This window comes from Phyllobates terribilis, unplaced genomic scaffold, assembly GCF_046119375.1.
Source record: "Phyllobates terribilis strain yellow unplaced genomic scaffold, ASM4611937v1 Scaffold_11__3_contigs__length_659146591, whole genome shotgun sequence".
NCBI lineage: Eukaryota > Metazoa > Chordata > Amphibia > Anura > Dendrobatidae > Phyllobates > Phyllobates terribilis.
Window position 1 is genome coordinate 374,635,985 of NW_027362771.1, and position 18,333 is coordinate 374,654,317.

Consider the following 18,333-nt stretch of genomic DNA (forward strand, 5'->3'; position numbering starts at 1 on the left):
GTACCCCGTAATCACAGTGTATGCAAATTGAGATTTTGGTTTTGGCGATTATCCTAAGTCATATGATAAGGCTCCTTGAAGAGTCAATATTGACATTTAGGATTGCTACTTCCTGTAGGTGGCACTAGAGTTCTAGTAATCTTCCTCTCTGAAATGACAATTTGCATATTTCCCAGAGGAGCATTGTGGCTTAAAAGTCTCCTCACCTTGACATGTTTAACATGTCACTCTCCGCAAGGAGAAATGTTGCCCCTTGGATACGGGACAGGGTTAACAAACATTTGGACAAGTAAGTGGTACTGATGAAGAAAAACTGCTGGTGGGTCAGATTTCAGATTGAGAGTTTGCCCACTACTTTAACATTGATGACTTTTGGTCAGCGGTTCACCAACCTTTGAACAAATGCGTCTAACAATTTTGGACCAATTTCAGAAATATGTTCCTCAACATAAAATTGCAAAGACTTTGAATATCCCACGTTCTACAGCATATAATATCATCAAGAGTTTCTGGTGAAATCCATGTGCACAAGGGACAAGGCTGAAGGTCCATATTGGGTGCTCATGATCTACGGGTTCTCAGGCGGCACTGCATTAAAGCCAGGCATGATTCGGTTGTGCAAAACACTCCCTGAAATCAGGAATACTTGCAGGCATTGTTGGTTGTGAACACCGTTTGTGGTGCAATTCACAAATGCAAGTTTATAGCTCTGTCATGCAAAGAAGCTGTATAACAACACAATCCAGAAGCACTGGCGTCTTCTCTGGTCCCAAGCTCTTTTAAAATGGACTGAGGCAAAATAGAAAACTGTTATGTGGTCAGATGAAACAAAATAAGAAATTCTTTATTAAAACTACTGACCGTATCCTGCGGACTGAAGAGGTGGGAAACCATCCAGCTTGTTATCAGCGCACATCTCTGATGGTATGGGGCTGCATTATTGTCTATGACATGAGCAGCTTACACATCACTAAAGGCACCATCAATGCTGAGCATTATGTAGAGATTCAGGGCTATGTGCCCATGATGCAGAAATACTCCGGATTTTTCTTGAGCGTTTCTGCATCTCCCTGGCAGAAAAAACGCATGCGGACTTTACATGCGTTTTTTCTGCCAGGTAGAAGCGTTTGTCAAGCGTTCTTAGCATGCGATTTCGCATGAGGGTTGTCAAGCGCTTTTTCAAGCGATTTTAGCAACACTTGGAAAAATGCTTGAAAGTTGGTCACACAATATAAATCTATGCAACCGGCATGGGTTTATATTGTGTGACCAACATAATGTTAAAAAAAAAAAGAATTAGAACGTAAAAAATAACCTTATACTCACCTTTCCAGCGGCCTCGGTCTGCTCCCGGCGTCGCTGCTGGCTCCGTGGCGGGTACCGGTAATGTGAAAGGACCTTCCATGACGTCAGCGGTCATGTGACAGGTTACGCGACCGCCAACGTCAGCGGTTGCGTGACCTGTCACATGACCACTGACGTCATGGAAGATCCTTTTACATCACCGGTACCCGCCACGGAGCCAGCAGCGACGCTGGGAGCAGAGTGGGGGCCATCAGATGGTGAGTATAAGTTTATTTTTTATTTTAATTCTTTTTTTACTTAAAAGTACAATGGTACCCGGGTCTGGAGGAGTGTCTCCTCTTCTCCAGACCCGGGTGCCATCCGCGCATTAATCGCATAAAATCCACATGACTACATGTAGTAATGCGGATCTTATGTGATCCAATGCAAGTCAATGGCGGCGATTTCGCAGCAAAATTGCACTAGAATTGGTCTTGCTGCGTTTTTTTATGGCAATGCGAATTCGCAGCGGAAATGTCCGCATGATGTGCACAGCACATGCGGATTTGCATTGCAGTAAATAGCAGACCTATTACAAGCGATTTTAATGCGTTTTCGCTGCATTTTCGCATTGAAAGTACTCCACAAAAACACATTAAAATCGCTTTGTGTGCACATAGCCTTAGAATGACATACGCTCCCATCCAGACAATGTCTATTTCAGGGCAGGATTTGTACATTTCAGAAAGAAAATACTAAACCACACACTGCATCCATCATGACAAGATGGCTTTGCTGGAGAAGAGTTCGGGGGCCGCCTGTAGTCCAGACTCCTCACCAATAGAAAACACTTAGCACATTATGAAACAAAGAATCCAACAAAGACCCAGGACTGGAGCAGCGAGAATCCTACATTAGGCAAGAATGGAACAGCATTCCTCTCCCAAAACTCCAGCAATTTGTCTCCTCACTTCACAGACAGACTGTTGTAAGAATAGGAGGGGATAGTAGGCAATAATAGTATGCAATACAATAATAGTAAGCAATACATGGTCCTGTCATGGTAGACATGCCATTATTTTTTTCTGTAGTAAAAATAGATTGATAACCTTTTCAGATCGATGGACATCAGACAGCGCTCAGCAATGGCCGATGCAAATACAGAGTATAGGGATAGCGCTCCACTGCAGTGTATGGTGTTCTGGCACTGTGTTCTGTCTATATCAAACTAGCAAAGGACCTGCTAAGAGCTGATTGGTGGCAGCTGTTGGACCCTCCACCAATCTGATATTGGTGATCTATCCTCAGGATAGGTCATCAACACAGTAGTCCTGAAAATCCCTTTAATATAACAATTCAAAATTCTGTGCATTTATTTGCTGTTTTCTAATTGGATGATTGTCACTTTGAGAGTCATATTGACCCTCTATATTACCACTGTATGTGCTATATCGTTCCAATAAGTTTTCAGATACATGGGTTTTCTCTTGGAAAGGGCAGTTTATATAAGTTCATTGAATGTCAAACTGGAACCTATTAATAAAATAGAGAAGAACAAGGAAATAGAGCTGGTGCTTCCAAAAAACGTTAACAATGTGATTTCCTTTATTCATACACTTGCTTAAAAAGTTACATGCATGGCTCCATATTGCTCCTGAGAGGTACAATATGGAGTGGCACCCAATCATTAAATAGTGGAGAGATCGCAACATATGCGGTAAGTCCAGAAATATTTTTCTTTCTAATAAAATAAATAGTCTAACTTATTGGTGATAGTGAATTCAAGAATATCCCATGTGTAGTTCCGCAATGCTTGAAAGCTCCCCATTTGTACTCAAATCACATGGAAGCTTATGGGAGCCAAACGTATAAAATTGTGCTGCATATATTGGATACTCGTAGCAATTACTGCTAGAACGCTTTGTTCACGTTCTAATTGGGCCTCCGTGTACTGTATATACTGCGATGTGTAGATGAAATAGATGCCTTCTATGGATGTCATACAGTGGCATCTGTCACCGTAGGATCTAGTTCTACAATGCGTCAAAAAAAAATCTTTACAAATTCAACGACACCACAAAATATTAACATTCAAGTGTTTTATTGTGGATATTTCGTTACAATTAGTATTTAGTCATTAATATTAATTAGTATTTACATTTTATGATAGTGGCTGCCACAGGGTTTTGGTATTGATTTGAATAGGAGGCGGATGTGCAGTTCCAAGCCTCGGCCACTACCAGAAGATGGCCATCTCCGCAAGTGTATTACTTGCGGCAACTGACACCGATAACAGCATTATATATGCTTTATTACTGTATATTGTAGGTATGATATTGCCAAAATGAGGTCCTCTTTTTCCACTGAGATGAGAGATTGGCATTTGGAGACCTGCTACCTCAGTTCGTTCTGATTGAACGCTCATGCAATTCAAGTGGTTTCCATCCATCTTTATCACATAATCCCTCTGTGGTTCTCGCTGGCAGTGAGGTCTCACGGACCTGTGAATGGCACATTGTATGGACTTCTTATTCTTACGTTAGAATCTTCTACTCTTTCCAATTAAACATTTAATTTACTACTGACTAGTTTTAATTTATTTAATTGCTATTTTGAATCCATGGAGGTCTGCTCAACCATAGCCAGTTGGCAGCGCTTCACCTCCCCTACTGTACAATGTTTCTAATTTGAAATCCCTTACGTTCCAAATTCCTGTCATTTGCCCAGTAGACACCGGCAAAGACTCAGCCTTCTAATACCCTGTAAATACTGATATAAATAACTCAGAACCACCTTGAGGCTTATCGTGTGTTTCCTTTTACTTTCCAATCACTCCTCATTATTGTACAGACGAGGGGGACTGGTTTATAAAATTGTAGGAAAATAAGTGTAAAATAGAATGTGGAATTTGTTTTCAGGTTTATTTTGCAGTTACCCATTGCTTTTTGTCTGAGAAAATATTACTACTCTGAATTTTCATGTAGCTACTGTGTGATACAATTGTGTAGAAAATATACTATTTATTAAATCACTGTAAAAACATATTTTGGGAACGTATTACTTGTGGTGGTATTATGATCAATGGGAAGTGAGTTGCACAAGAATCCATCGCACAAATATACTCAAAAAGTATAAATTTCATATAAAGTGCAAGCGTATGAGTATATTTTTCATCTACCCACTCATATTGTTATTTTGTGAATTGGTAACCTGTGTGACACAATTGTTATACACCTTGTTCAACTACCCTCATATCATTATTTTAATAAAGTACCTGCGATAGAAGTGGTTCATTATATCAAAGCAGGAATGACTTAGAGTATATCTAACGAAGCATCCTGGTATAAGTACTGATCCTCTGTGGCAAATTCACACATAAATAAGCCCTTGATTTAGTTTTTTTTCTTACCTTTAATCACTGTGTTTGGATTTTGGGCTTTTCTAATGAGCTTGTCGTGTTCCAAGTCCAGATTGATTAACATGCCCTTGTGTTGTGACTGTGAACCCGGCATACTTATTCCAAACTAATAAATGAGTTACTGGCACAAAATGAAAAATTAAAAAGGACCATAAAACTATGTGCTAAATTCTTTTGCGCATACCTCCAACCCTTGAAAACTTACCTATGCTCCAGTATTATTAGCTTTAACAGTAACCTATCGCCAGGTTTGTGCGATGATGTCTGAGAGCAGCATGAAATACATAAAACATCAAATACTCATGGTAGGAACGTAACCTAACTCGCCAGGAAAATCTGTGGTCGCTCCTGCACACGTGACTGCTACAATCGCTGGTGAGCCTTCTCATGGCTTATTTATAGGAATCATGACTGAGGCCGGTGATGGGCCGCAGTGGTTATGTGCTTATTTATGGCATCTAATCACAAGCAAACAAAGATCAGTGGAGCCTCAGCAGCGGAGGCATTATAGCGGTGAGGGATTTACCTACTATTAGTTATTTTGTTTCATTTTCACAGTCTCTGTTTTGAGTCTATTGCTTTAAAGACCTCGACATCCCCTTAGTTGCAGAATACAGTTTTTTTTATTATTATTATTATTATTTTACTTACAGGAGAAAAAAAGGATTGCAATTCACAATGCTGCAAGACATTGGGATATTCAGCAAAACAGAGTTTTGCCTGGCACAAATTCAGATCTGGATAGTGGAGGCTCTGTAAGCCCTTCTCATAAACCATGCCAATTAAATGGAGCTGCGCCTTATGAATTTACTGAAGACAAAAGGTAATTGAAGTGTGCGACTGAGTGAATTTATTGTGTGCAAATTTAGTGGACACTAAATCGGCCAAAAAATATTGCTTCTCTTTAATGGTATTTTATCTATCACCAGAAATTGTTTAAGTCAGGTTTTTGTTATAAATGTATTTTTTTTTCTTTTTAATTTTTGGTAATGCTCCCTTTTCTCCGACTTCACCACAATCTATACTAAAAACAAAAATGTGAAATTTTGCAATTTTCACACTGGCCACTCGGACTTTTTTTAGACTCTAACTTCATGTTTTTTTGCAGGAAATACACATGCTCGTTAGCCACAATTAGCAGAATCCACCCCTATCTTTTCTACTGAAACATTCTAATAAGGCCGGTTTCACACGTCCTGATATTTCCGGTACCGGAAAAAACAGTAGCGGAGATATCCGTATCTGTGTGCACCTGTGTGGCAACCGTGTGCCACATCATGATCACACGTACTGGCACCTGTGAATCAGCAGTACAGTTAGCTCTGTTCCCAAGCGCCGAGTGCTGAACGCTGCCATCATCATTGTCCCCTGCTTGCGTTGTGATCAGCACCAGCAGGGGACAATGTTGAGAGTAGTAGTCTGCTCCCGCTGTTTCCAACTGTAAAAAAAATCATCCTTATACACAGCTGTCCTAAGTGTCTCACGCTGTAATCCATGTGACCACTCATGCCGAGGAGCCAGGGAGAATGACGCACTGCAGCGAGCTGGCCCCGGAGCTGCGCTGAGCTCTGTGAGTGACAGGACACTGCTCGCTGAGCACAACTCAACATTGTCCCCTGCTGGTGCTGATCGCAGCGCAAGCAGGGGACAATAATGAGGGCAGCGTTCAGCACCCAGCACTTGGGAACAGCGCTAACTGTACTGCTGATTCCCAGGCGCTTTGTTTCCTCCAGTGCACAGACAGATCGGGCCGGGGGGAAACAAAGCACGCTCCATGTGAATCGCACTTTGCGCATGCCGGGAAGTGAGGGAGACCAGTGCAAGTCACAGGGCCATGTGACGTGCAGGGGAAGGGGGGGTGGTGGTATGGTAAATAAAACCATAGGCGGGGATTTCAGGGATTATTAAGAAGGTAGGTGGGGATTTCTTGGCGTCTGGGGGACACCAAGCCTGTGCAAAACCTCTACTATGGGTTTCACAGCTGTGACACATGCAGAGATTGACTGTCTAACAGCCGTGACACTTGCAGCTGCGACGACAATAAAAGAAATCCCAAACACGCCAAAATATTCGGCGAGCACCCGAGCGTGCTAGCCGGAAAGGTTTAATGAAACATACTCGATCATCACTAAAAGACAGATATTTCACATTTTTGACTCCTCAGTCCAGTCACCTGCTGCCAATTTTCTGCACCCCAGTTCCTATAGTTTTGTGCTAAGTTGAATCACTTGACCTTGTTTCCATATGGAAAGTATGAATTTTTGGCCGTAATTCTTCCATGAAGACCACTGAAGGCAAAACTTCTCTGAACAGTTGATGCGTGTAGCTGAGTCCCACTGGTTGCTGCTAGTTCTGAGCTGAACATATTCCGATTTCAAAGGGAAAGAAGCATAATGTGTCTTTATTCTGCTGCACTAAGTTTCCGCTTCCTAAATCAGTATAATTTCCGCCATAAATGGACAGTACAGCGACCTCTGGCTGGAGTAACATTTTTGACAGTGGTGCACCCCCCCCAATTCATTAAGAGTTATACACCTACTAATGAAATAGGCACATCTTACTCTAGCATTGTGCTCATTTAGACTGATGTACAAAGCTACACTCTTAATAAATTGGTGCCACTGTCTAAAATGGCTCATAGGCACCAAGTTGGAAATATTGTAAATGAGATGCCGCTTGGTATGTGGAGTGGGGAGAAAGTGGTGAGACCTTAATTTGTTAATCAGTATACACACACAACTTTGGAAGAAGTTGCTTTTGTAAGACATGACTAGTGCAATATGTTACTTTATATTAGGAAGGAAGTAAGGACCTCATTGAAAATGACGATGGCATGAGTCTGGAAGTCACTGCATGGTATTATTTAGGTATTGTTGTTTATGCCTTTACAAAATTGAACCTGTGGAGAGAATAAAAAGAACATTTGTGCCTCGTCGCTATTGCTTGTTTGTTTCTGTAGCGCAAACATAAGTGAATCGAGGGAGCCTCACATTTGGGTCTACTCTTACCATTCATTTCCACTTCACTGCGGCAGTCAATCGCAACCTGACCCAAGTGAGTAAGAGGACCGCACTACATCAGTATGGATAGGACCCACATCTATCAGTTGTTTCCTGCATAACATGTCAATATACCATACTTGTACAAGGTGGGGTTTGCCCACTAAAAATACAGAAATGGACTTACAGTAGCTTAAAAAAAATCTAGCACTGATTGTTGCTATATAAATCCAGTGCTTGTCTGAGATCCTATATCACTGTCAATTGGGCGGAAGCCATGTAGTCCGTCATGTCAGCCTCTGGGTCCCAGTGGTGTCGCAGAATTAGAGGGATCAGTTCTAAGAGCAAGCCGAGGCTGACAACCGATCACGGGGAACCACATGGCTTTCGAACCATCGTGAGTGACATAAAATCTTAAGCAAATATTAGATTTTCGTAACAACAGGCCATTAGGAAGCACTTTACTTTTAAGCTAGGACCTTAGCTTATATTTCTTAGTGGCTGGAAAACACCTTTAAGAGGTGGAAAAGAAAAAGTAGATGCCCCAAGGCATATCAATCCTGCATATGGAATCAATATTTAGTGCCAAAGCACTTTACCAAGATTGTAGGGTTGTAACCTGATCTCCACTATGACGGTCTCGCCAGCAGTGGGATATTTTAGTGTAAGACATTTAGAATACATGACATCTGGGTCTCAATATCTTGATCTATTTTGTCATTATAGACTGAAATATTGAGCACTAAAATCCCCGAGGTTTAAGGAGCCAAAATACCACATCTTTCTGGGCTCGTCAAGGCCTTTAAATGGCTTTACAGTTCTGTACCTCATAAATTATTTACACTTAAATGCTCGCAATAAAATATTTGTTCGCCTAAAAGCATAGTTCTTAGAAGTTAATAATGAATCACGATTTTCTTTATTTCTATAGGAATCCTTGCTTCCAACAGGCATTGTATTGCAGTGTAAGTTATGGTGTCCTGGATGGGAAAAGTTTGTTAAATTACATTTCCACTCCAAAAAATTGACATTACAATTTGCAATGTTAAAGCTGGGGCTACACGGTCACTTTGCCACTGATATATCACAGCATAGTGCAGGTGAATGACCTTGCACTGCGACCCTCAAGGCAAGCAAATTGAAATCATTTTGATTTTTGTCGAATTGCTTGTTGTTGTGGTACCTTGTGAATCGTAATGTGACCCAATTAACTTGTATTACACTATTCAGCGATGTAGCAGTGATATGTAGCGATCTTTGGTTGCATGAGCTATGTGCAAAGTCACTGTGTAGCCCCCGCCAAATCCAGGAGATCAGAGCTGTATCATTACATCTCAATCACCGAGGGACCTAAGCTATGGTCGAGGTGTGTCCTTTTTCTGCTGTGTTACTGCCTACATGTTATTGGGCAACTCGTATGGGAGAGGAAGTGCACGCCCCCAGCAAAAACTATGAGAACACTCACTTGATTACATTGGGTGTCCAGTCCAACATGAAAAATTTGGTGAAAGGTTTTCTTTAATATATTATAGTTTGATATCAATAGGCTTACATAATATAAATCAGCAACAAGTGATGCAAGACAAACCTGCAGAGGTGGCCTTACTATTAGCAGGAACTCTAATTATTATTATTATTATTTATTATTACAGCGCCATTTATTCCATGGCGCTTTACATGTGATAGGGATATACATAGCAAAAACTTTTACATAATCTTAACAAAACAAGTCAGCGACTGGTACAGGAGGAGCGAGGACCCTGCCCGCGAGGGCTCACAATCTACAAGGGATGGGTGAGGATACAGTAGGTGAGGGTAGAGGAGGTCATGCAGTAATGTGGTGGAGCGGTGGTTACTGCAGGTTGTAGGCTTGTCGGAAGAGGTAGGTCTTCAGGTTTCTTTTGAAGGCTTCTATGGTAGGCGAGAGTCTGATGTGTTGGGGTACAGAGTTCCAGAGTAGGGGCCATGCACGGGAGAAATCTTGTATGCGATTGTGGGAAGAGGAGATAAGAGGGGAGTAGAGAATGAGATCTTGTGAGAATCGGAGGTTGCGTGCGGTAAGTACCGGGAGACTAGGTCACAGATGTATGGAGGAGACAGGTTGTGGATGGCTTTATATGCCGTGGTTAGGGTTTTGAACTGGATTCTCTGGGCAATGGGGAGCCAGTGAAGGGATTGACAGAGGGGGGAGGCTGGGGAATAGCGGGGGGACAGGTGGATTAGTCGAGCAGCAGAGTTTAGGATAGATTGGAGGGGCGCAAGAGTGTTGGAAGGGAGGCCACAGAGCAGGAGGTTGCAGTAGTCTAGGCGGGATATGATGAGGGCATGCACTAGTGTTTTTGCAGAGTCTTTGCTGAGTAATGCACGGATCCGGGAGATATTTTTGAGTTGGAGTCGGCAGGAAGTGGAAAGGGCTTGTGGTTTGAAGGAGAGATCAGAGTCCAGGTTTACCCCAAGGCACCGAGCTTGTGGGACTGGGGAGAGTGAACAGCCATTGACGTTGATGGATAGGTCAGATGGGGGATATGAATGAGAGGGTGGAAAGATGATGAACTCTGTTTTATCCATGTTGAGTTTTAGAAATCTGACAGAGAAGAAGGATGAGATGGTGGACAGACATTGTGGGATTTTGGTTAGTAGGGAGGAGATATCGGGTCCAGAGAGGTAGATCTGTGTGTCATCAGCATAGAGGTGATACTGAAAGCCGTGAGACTCTATGAGCTGTCCCAGTCCAAAGGTGTAGATGGAGAAGAGCAGAGATCCTAGAACTGAACCTTGGGGGACACCGACAGATAGGGGTCGAGATGAGGAGGTGGTGCGTGAGTGGGAGATGATGAATGTCCTGTCTGTTAAGTATGAGGAGATCCAAGATAGGGCCAAGTCCGTGATGCCAAGAGATGAGAGAATCTGTAGTAAGAGGGAATGGTCCACTGTGTCGAAGGCAGATGACAGGTCCAGAAGGAGGAGGATGGAGTAGTGTCGCTTGGATTTGGCAGTTAGTAGGTCGTTGGTGACTTTGGTCAGTGCAGTTTCAGTCGAGTGATGCAGTCGGAAGCCAGATTGCAGGCGGTCGAAGAGGGAACAGGAGGAGAGGTGGGAGGACAGTTCAAGGTGTTCTAGTAGTTTTGAGGCAAAGGGGAGAAGTGATATGGGGCGGTAGCTAGTCAGAGAGGATGGGTCAAGGGAGGGCTTTTTGAGGATGGGTGTGATTGCGGCATGTTTGAAACATGAGGGGAAGACACCAGTTGTTAGTGACAGGTTGAAGAGGTGGGTTAGGGTTGGGATGAAGACTGTGGTAAGGTTAGGGATGAGGTGGGATGGGATTGGGTCAAGTTCGCAGGTGGTGAGGTGTGATTTGGAGAGTAAAGAGGAGACTTGACCTTCTGTAATGGTGGAGAAGTGGGGTTTGGAGGAGGAAGGTTGAGTAGATATGAGGAGGGGTTGTGCGGGCTTTAGGCAAAAGCTTTGTCTGATGGTGTCAATCTTCTGCTTGAAGAATGAGGCAAAGTCTTCGGCTGAGGTGAGAGAAGAGGGAGGAGGTGCTGGGGGACGAAGGAGAGAATTGAAAGTGTTAAATGGCTGTTTAGGGTTGTGAGACAGGGAGGATATGAGAGATGAGAAGTAGGTTTGTTTTGCTGTAATGAGCGCGGACTTCAGGATAGTGAGGGATTGTTTGAATGCGATGAAGTGCTCGATGGAGTGAGACCTTTTCCATCTCCTCTCCGCAACCCTGGAGGCCCGTCGCAGTTTTTTAGTAAGTTTGGTGTGCCAGGGTTGCCTGTTGATCGTGCGAGATTTGGTATGTGTGAGAGGGGCGATCGAGTCGAGAGCTGCAGCTATTGTGGTGTTATATGAAGCGGCAGCAACATCTGCATTGAGTAAGGAATTTATGTCTGTAAGAGGGAGAAGGGATTCAGAGAGTGAGTGTAGGTCAAGGTGTTTGAGGTTTCTGCGAGCGTGTGTAAGTTTGTGGAGTGGGGATTGAGCACTTGGAGAGGAGAGGGTAGAGAATGTGAGGAGGTTATGGTCAGAGAGAGGGAGGGGTGAGTTAGAGAGGTTAGATAGGGAACAGAGGCGGGTGAAGATTAGGTCCAGTGTGTGGCCATCTTTATGAGTAGCTGCCGAAGACCATTGAGCAAGGCCGAAGGAGGAAGTGAGGGATAGGAGCTTAGAGACAGACGAGTGGGAAGTGTCAATGGGGATGTTGAAGTCACCCATTATGATAGTGGGGATGTCAGTGGAAAGGAAGTGAAGCAGCCAGGTGGTGAAGTGGTCTAAGAAAGTGGTGGCTAGCCCTGGGGGTCGGTAAATGACGGCAAGTTGGAGGTCAGAGGGGGAAAAGATGCGCACACAGTGCACCTCAAAAGAGGGGAGCGTAACAGAGGGTGGCAGTGATATTTGGGTGAAAGCGCAGGTATATGTGTTTATGCAAGGGGGGACTCACCACCGTGTGTTAAAATGAGCTTTGTTTGCGATTCCAAATAGATCTTGGAGACAATGTGGCTGACAGCCGTTTCGCATGTAAGTCACGCTTCCTCTGAGCCATAACAGCATATGTCACACATGCAAACATAAAAAAGCTTCCATTATGCAAAATGGTAGTAAAAAGCTGCTACAGTGCATTACTCATTAATCACAGGAAATCGGCTAATATAGATTTTTTTTACCTTTGCAGAAAGGGATATGCCTGTCTCCTCCACCACATGGTACTGGGATCTGACAAAGGGCAAGAAACTGCATGCAGTGTGAATTGTTACCATGACTCCCCTGCATATGCTGCATTAATCTAGGTGAACCCTTCCCAGTTTCTTAAGATTTAACATGTTCTTTAAATCCCTGAAACATAGGATGTATAGTTTTATTGATGTAAAAGCATCCACAATCACATATAACGGCATACACTACAAACTGGGATCTGCATGTAAAAACTGATTTATCAAACAAAAGCAGCCACCCAGCGTGATCTGGTTGACCCTGTTCAGATAGCTGCATTATCTCCAGTGCATTTAGAATTGCCTCTTGGCATTTTTTCTCCAACCAGTTTGTTTTATGTGTCTTTTTCCATGTAGCGACCCCTAAACTGCTGTCGGCTACATTGTCTCTACAATCTCTGTTTGGAACTGCAATAAAGCTTATTTTAGCGCACGGTGGTGAGTGCCCCATTTTCTCCCTACATAACTATTGAACTCCTATTGTAACCTCCTAATGGGCTGACATTTTCTGTTCTACGAGAGATCACTTTCACCAGTCTCATTATCATAACAGGCAGGATTACAGGTAAGACTTCTATATAGATAACACAGGCTCTATTATTGACCATAAGCGTCGGTCACATCTCACATCCTCCTCCTCCCTGTACAGAGACCTGATCACAGATTTCAGAGCGTTATCTCCAGTCTACAGGTTTCTACTATATCTACATGTGGCTGCTGTAAAGCATATGACTAAATGCTGAACTGTAGAATAGAAAAAAATATCGCTAACTGGTTTTAATTAGTAAATAAAATACATGTAATACATTAAAAAATTGAGACTCAACCCTTCTAACAGATGTTCCAACAACAAAGGCGAAAAAAAGGTGAATATTCATATAACAGGGTGATTACTCAATTTTCGTACCTTTGTGCAGTATACTTCTGTCTTGATGCAGTTCATACAGTAAAGTGATTTAAGTGAAAAAAAAAAAGCCTCATCCTAAAATTATTACTTCATACAGAAATTCTTTAGAGGGAAATATTGTCGGGGTAAATATGCAGTCAATTACAACCAGACCCTAATTGCTAATCTTCTAAACCACAAGTTACCTCATAATTTGGAAAGTAAACTCGCAGAACACTACTGACTACTGTTCAGCTTTTGGAAGATAATATTTGTAATATTACATTTTTCTAGTCATTTGTACAATTACTGGTAAGAGTCCCAAGAAGTCCATCTAACATATGTTCAGAATGAAAATCTGGTGTAAGACAGGACTGCACATCGTCAACCTGTCAAATGCTGCTGAGCGTAATAATACATGTATCTTATATTGTCATAATGATGAAACAAATGGAAAAACTAAAACTTAGTGTCAAAAGGCCCCTCCGTGTTATATGATGAATATGTCCATCATGAGCACAAAACTCTTTTCTCCATGACAGATATTTATGGCATAATGATCGCCCATTACTGCTTCTGTACATGTGCCATCTGCGGCAGGAGCCCGACGGATATACACAGCCAGGCTCCTGCTGCAACTACTAGGATCCATATTCTCATCGATCCCAGCAGTTTAACCCCCTCATTTGTCACTGTCAATAGGGAAAGTGGCACATAAGGATTTTTCCAAGGCAAAGTCACTTCAAGAAAATGCTGGCGGACGTATTCCTATAGCGGCTTTGCCAGTGGTACTGTCGCTGTTCTTGCAGCGGCTCCGCTGCCGGCATCTTTCATGCTGTACCGTGAAGTGTAGCAAACAGGTAGCTCCTTCTAGGGAGAATAGACCTGCTACTCCTATTAACTAGTGATGAGCGAGCGTGTTCGTTTAAACCTTTCACCGAGCACGCTCGGGTGCTTTCTGAGTATCTTCGACGTGCTCTTATATTAAGCTAGCGTCCCGGCATCTGCATGATTTATGACTGTTAGTCAGCCTCAACACATGTGAGGATTCCTTAACAAACAGGCAATCTCTGCATGTGTTAACACCGTAAATCATGCAGACTCAAACGTACAGTAATATAAGAGCACGCCAAAGATACTCGGAAAGCACCCGAGCGTGCTCGGCGAAAGGGTTAAACTAGCACGCTCGCTCATCACTACTATTAACCGATTCAGAGTTTTCGAACCTTGAAGCTTTTAAAAGATGTTAAAACAGCAATATTCATTTTTTTCAGCGCCTTTTCAGACAGATTATTATGGTCTGAAGCAGCCTGAAAAAGATGTCATGTGCACATACCTTAAGGCTCCTTTCACAAAGCGTTTTTGCCCACGTTAATTGGTCCCGTCGGGGCTTATGTCCGACCCCCTCAAAATAGGATTCGGGTGTATGCGTTGACGGAATCATTGCCGACAGGGTCAATGTGTGCTCTGTCATGCATCAGTTTTGGACGTATACACCTACTGGAGGCAGACACTCAGATGCAGTCTACTACATCTGGTTGTCCGCAGATGTCCCGACCAAAGCGTGATGGACTCATAGAAATATATCAAGCTGTCATGCTTCGGTCGGGTGACCCACGGCCAGTCCGTGCATTGCTGTCCGTGATTGGATCTCGATCCACAGACGTCTGTACGAGCCCTTAGAGTGCTGATTGGGGAAGGCAGGAATCTTGAAAGTCAGAACCTGCACTTATCAGACATTTATGGCTTATGCTTTCATTACACCATAGATATCTCAAAAGCTTTAATTTTAATTTAATTGTAATTGCTGCCTTTGGGAGTGGTTCAATATGACATTGTGACGCCTGGACCATAAAAGATTGTGACCAATACAGTAGACATAAGGGTCGGACAACCCTCCTGAGTTTTAAGCTTTTATTATTTTTTCTAACAAAACTTTTACTTAAAAGGTCATAGACTGTACTTACTGGTTGAATTCTATTAAAAACAAAAGTCAATTACCAGCTGTAATAGGTCGTCTTTGTTTCCACTCCCTCCTGCCAAGTATTACTGCATGTTAGGTCCTAAACTACTCACATTATGTGATATAGACAGTAATTACAAATAAATCCCTCTTCACATAAGATGTTCTGTATAGGATGCCATCACGACAAACAAAATCTCTTACTCCAGTAAAACAAAATAAACCTCAGCGTTTTATTGGGTGTATATTATTTCACACCCTGACCTGGGTTTCTCAATAAATACGGTCATGGTCGTTAAATAGTTACACATAATGAGTAAACTCTGTGGGATGGTGCCGACTCTCTAATCAGAAAAATCTCCAAAGCTTCATTAATGTCAGTCCGTAAAGGCACAACGGAACGCCAAGTGGCATCTTTTTTAAGAGCTTCGTATGGATGTGTTTAGGAAGGTTTCACACAGCAGATTGTGGAAGAGGGAATACTAACAAACATATAAAACGAGGAAACCCGTTACATGGGATCCTGTGTGATGTCATTTGCAGGTTTTATTAGCAATATTTTCTCCTGCAGTTTGAGGCCCTGAATACACAGGTGTCTTCACTTAATTTACTTGTTCCCCTCAAAGTTCACTCCAGTGTTTCTTTCAACTTTTAGTAGATTTAATATTACAACTGTAAGTAACTGTTTTATTTATCTAATAATTTGTAATTGAGGAAACGTAATTCTTTTTATTTTGATAAAAAAAAATGGCATTTAATACTTTTTCAGCTTTGGGCTGCATTCACACATCTGTGTGAAGTGTCGGTGTGTTTTTTTTTTTTTATATATATTAAAGAGCACACAGATTCATGGAGTATGTCCTTTCCATTGGATCATAATATGGTATGCTCTGAGTTGAACAGATTTGTCATTTTAAAGCACCACTTTTTATTTTACCACCGGAGTGCTATCACCAATGTCTGTTCCCTGCATGTACTGGAATACTTACCAGCCGCTGTCATCTTCTGCTAGTTGTGACCTGCCGGATAGCTCCAGTGTTTGCTGGGCGAACCATAAGTCACTTCTTAATGAAAGTCTATGAGAGCCAGAACAAGGAAAAGATCTACAGCACACGGATGGCATCTGTGTGCTGTATGTATTTAACATTGCAAAGGATAAGTTTTAGAATTTACTTCTTTATCCATCCATAAAAAACACTGACACACTGAAGGTAACATCAGACACACAGATGGTAAAAACAGACACATGGATGACACACTGAAGCAATACACTGATGACACACTGAAGCAATACACTGATGACACACTGAAGCAATACACTAATGACACTGGTACCATTGTTTTCACATATGCGTTAAAATTTTATTTCAGCTTAGTCCAGAATTCATATGAATTCATATTGTGAAAGTGTCACTCCTATAATATTTTCTGTCTACACCTTTATGCCGAAATGGTGCTGTCACAGATTGGGTAAATGTCTTTAGGTTGTTAGTGAGACCCCAAGCTTGTTCTCTGACACTGACTTCACGGTAAGTAATGGAAGAATTGTGCACCAGAATATAGCGTATGTGTATAGAAACTCTTAGGTACTTTGTAGACCAGCATATGCCAATTCTGAAAACCTTTTCAACGTGACACCTCAGAGTCCTCACTGGTTAAGGCTGCAATAACTCTTATAGCCATGAGATACAACAGCGGATCATAGATGAACATCTCTGAATATCAAACCTTGAAATGGATTGGTTAATAAAGGAGAACACCACAACAGATTCCCCTGCCGTCAACTAAGATCTTAAGAAACTAAGGTTTCATAGTTTTTTTGGCCTTTAAAAGCGATTGTCATTTTTGTTGTTGTGTTAAATGCGTTTTTGATTTCTTTAAGTGTTTTTAGTGCTCTCTATTTTTCTTGTGTCACTTTAAAGGAGTTATCCAGCTTTTTTAAAATTGTTGGCTTACCCTTAAAATAAACCATGAATATAAGACTGTGTGGGATGGGAGGAAAGGTGGTAACTATAGGCATACCTTCTGATCAGCTGTCTTTATAGGCTGCAGCACATGTTCCAGCACTAGTATTGCAGAATTGTACTATTTGCATCAATGGAACAATGCTGCAGTATCTTCAAAGGCACCAAAAAAAATCACAGTGCACACAAGTATGATCCAGCCTGCTCACATGAGCTCCGCAGCCTATTTAAACTGCTGTTTCATGGGTGTATCTTTAGCCAAACTGCTAAGGAGGCATCCTCTAGAGCAGGGTTCCCCAACTCCAGTCCTCAAGGCCCACCAACAGGTCATGTTTTCAGGATTTCCTTAGTATTACACAGGTGATAATTGCATCACCTGCACAGGCAATAATTCCATCACCTGTGTAATACTAAGGAAATCCTGAAAACATGACCTGTTGGTGGGCCTTGAGGACTGGAGTTGGGGAACCCTGCTAGAGTCTAGAGGAGCCATCAATGTTAAATGACTGAGTACGCCCTTACATTAGTGTATTTCAAGTATGATATAAAAATCTATCCGGAAAAAATGCCAAAAAAGGTCACAAACACTGTGAGACTAGATTATTGAAATCTGTTAATAGAAAAATTGTCTTTGTTGATCAGCTGTGCAAAGACCATGTAGATAAATCTGTCCCTTTATAGAGATTCATGCTCTTGTCTTAGTTGTGTGTGGGGTTTTTTCTTGATAGTTGTTGGTATAGTCATGTTTCGCAATATTTGTCTGGTTAAAGTCCACCTATCTTGTAGCTATTTTCCAGCAGAAATCAATCCATGCCATTTCTTGTGATATCTGATTCTGCAAATATAACAACGAGTTCAGTGTATTCCAGTGACAGGATGGTCACAAATTATTAATCGAATCGAATATGTGGTTTTTAACATGTGAAATAGGAATGCTGAAGAGTAAATATGTGACCTGCTGATCTACTGCAGTTAGCTGCTTTTATTTCCGCTTAGTCCAGAATTCATATGAATTCATATGAATTCATATTCCATAATAAGTCACGTATTAGTAATTGTGTTGCGTCTACCATGCTGACCTTTTATATAGTTTTGTTGAAACTTAGA

General features: G+C 42.0%; 1 protein-coding gene across 2 annotated transcripts in view; it reads left to right on the forward strand.

Annotated features, from left to right (window-relative positions):
- LRRC49 (leucine rich repeat containing 49) overlaps positions 1-18,333 on the forward strand; it is a 208,775-nt gene that overhangs the window by 150,088 nt on the left and 40,354 nt on the right. For both annotated transcript variants that reach the window (XM_073650816.1, XM_073650817.1), the window contains one exon: positions 5,356-5,525. In XM_073650816.1, the coding sequence (XP_073506917.1) occupies positions 5,356-5,525 (170 nt within the window). The remainder of the gene's footprint in view (positions 1-5,355; positions 5,526-18,333) is intronic.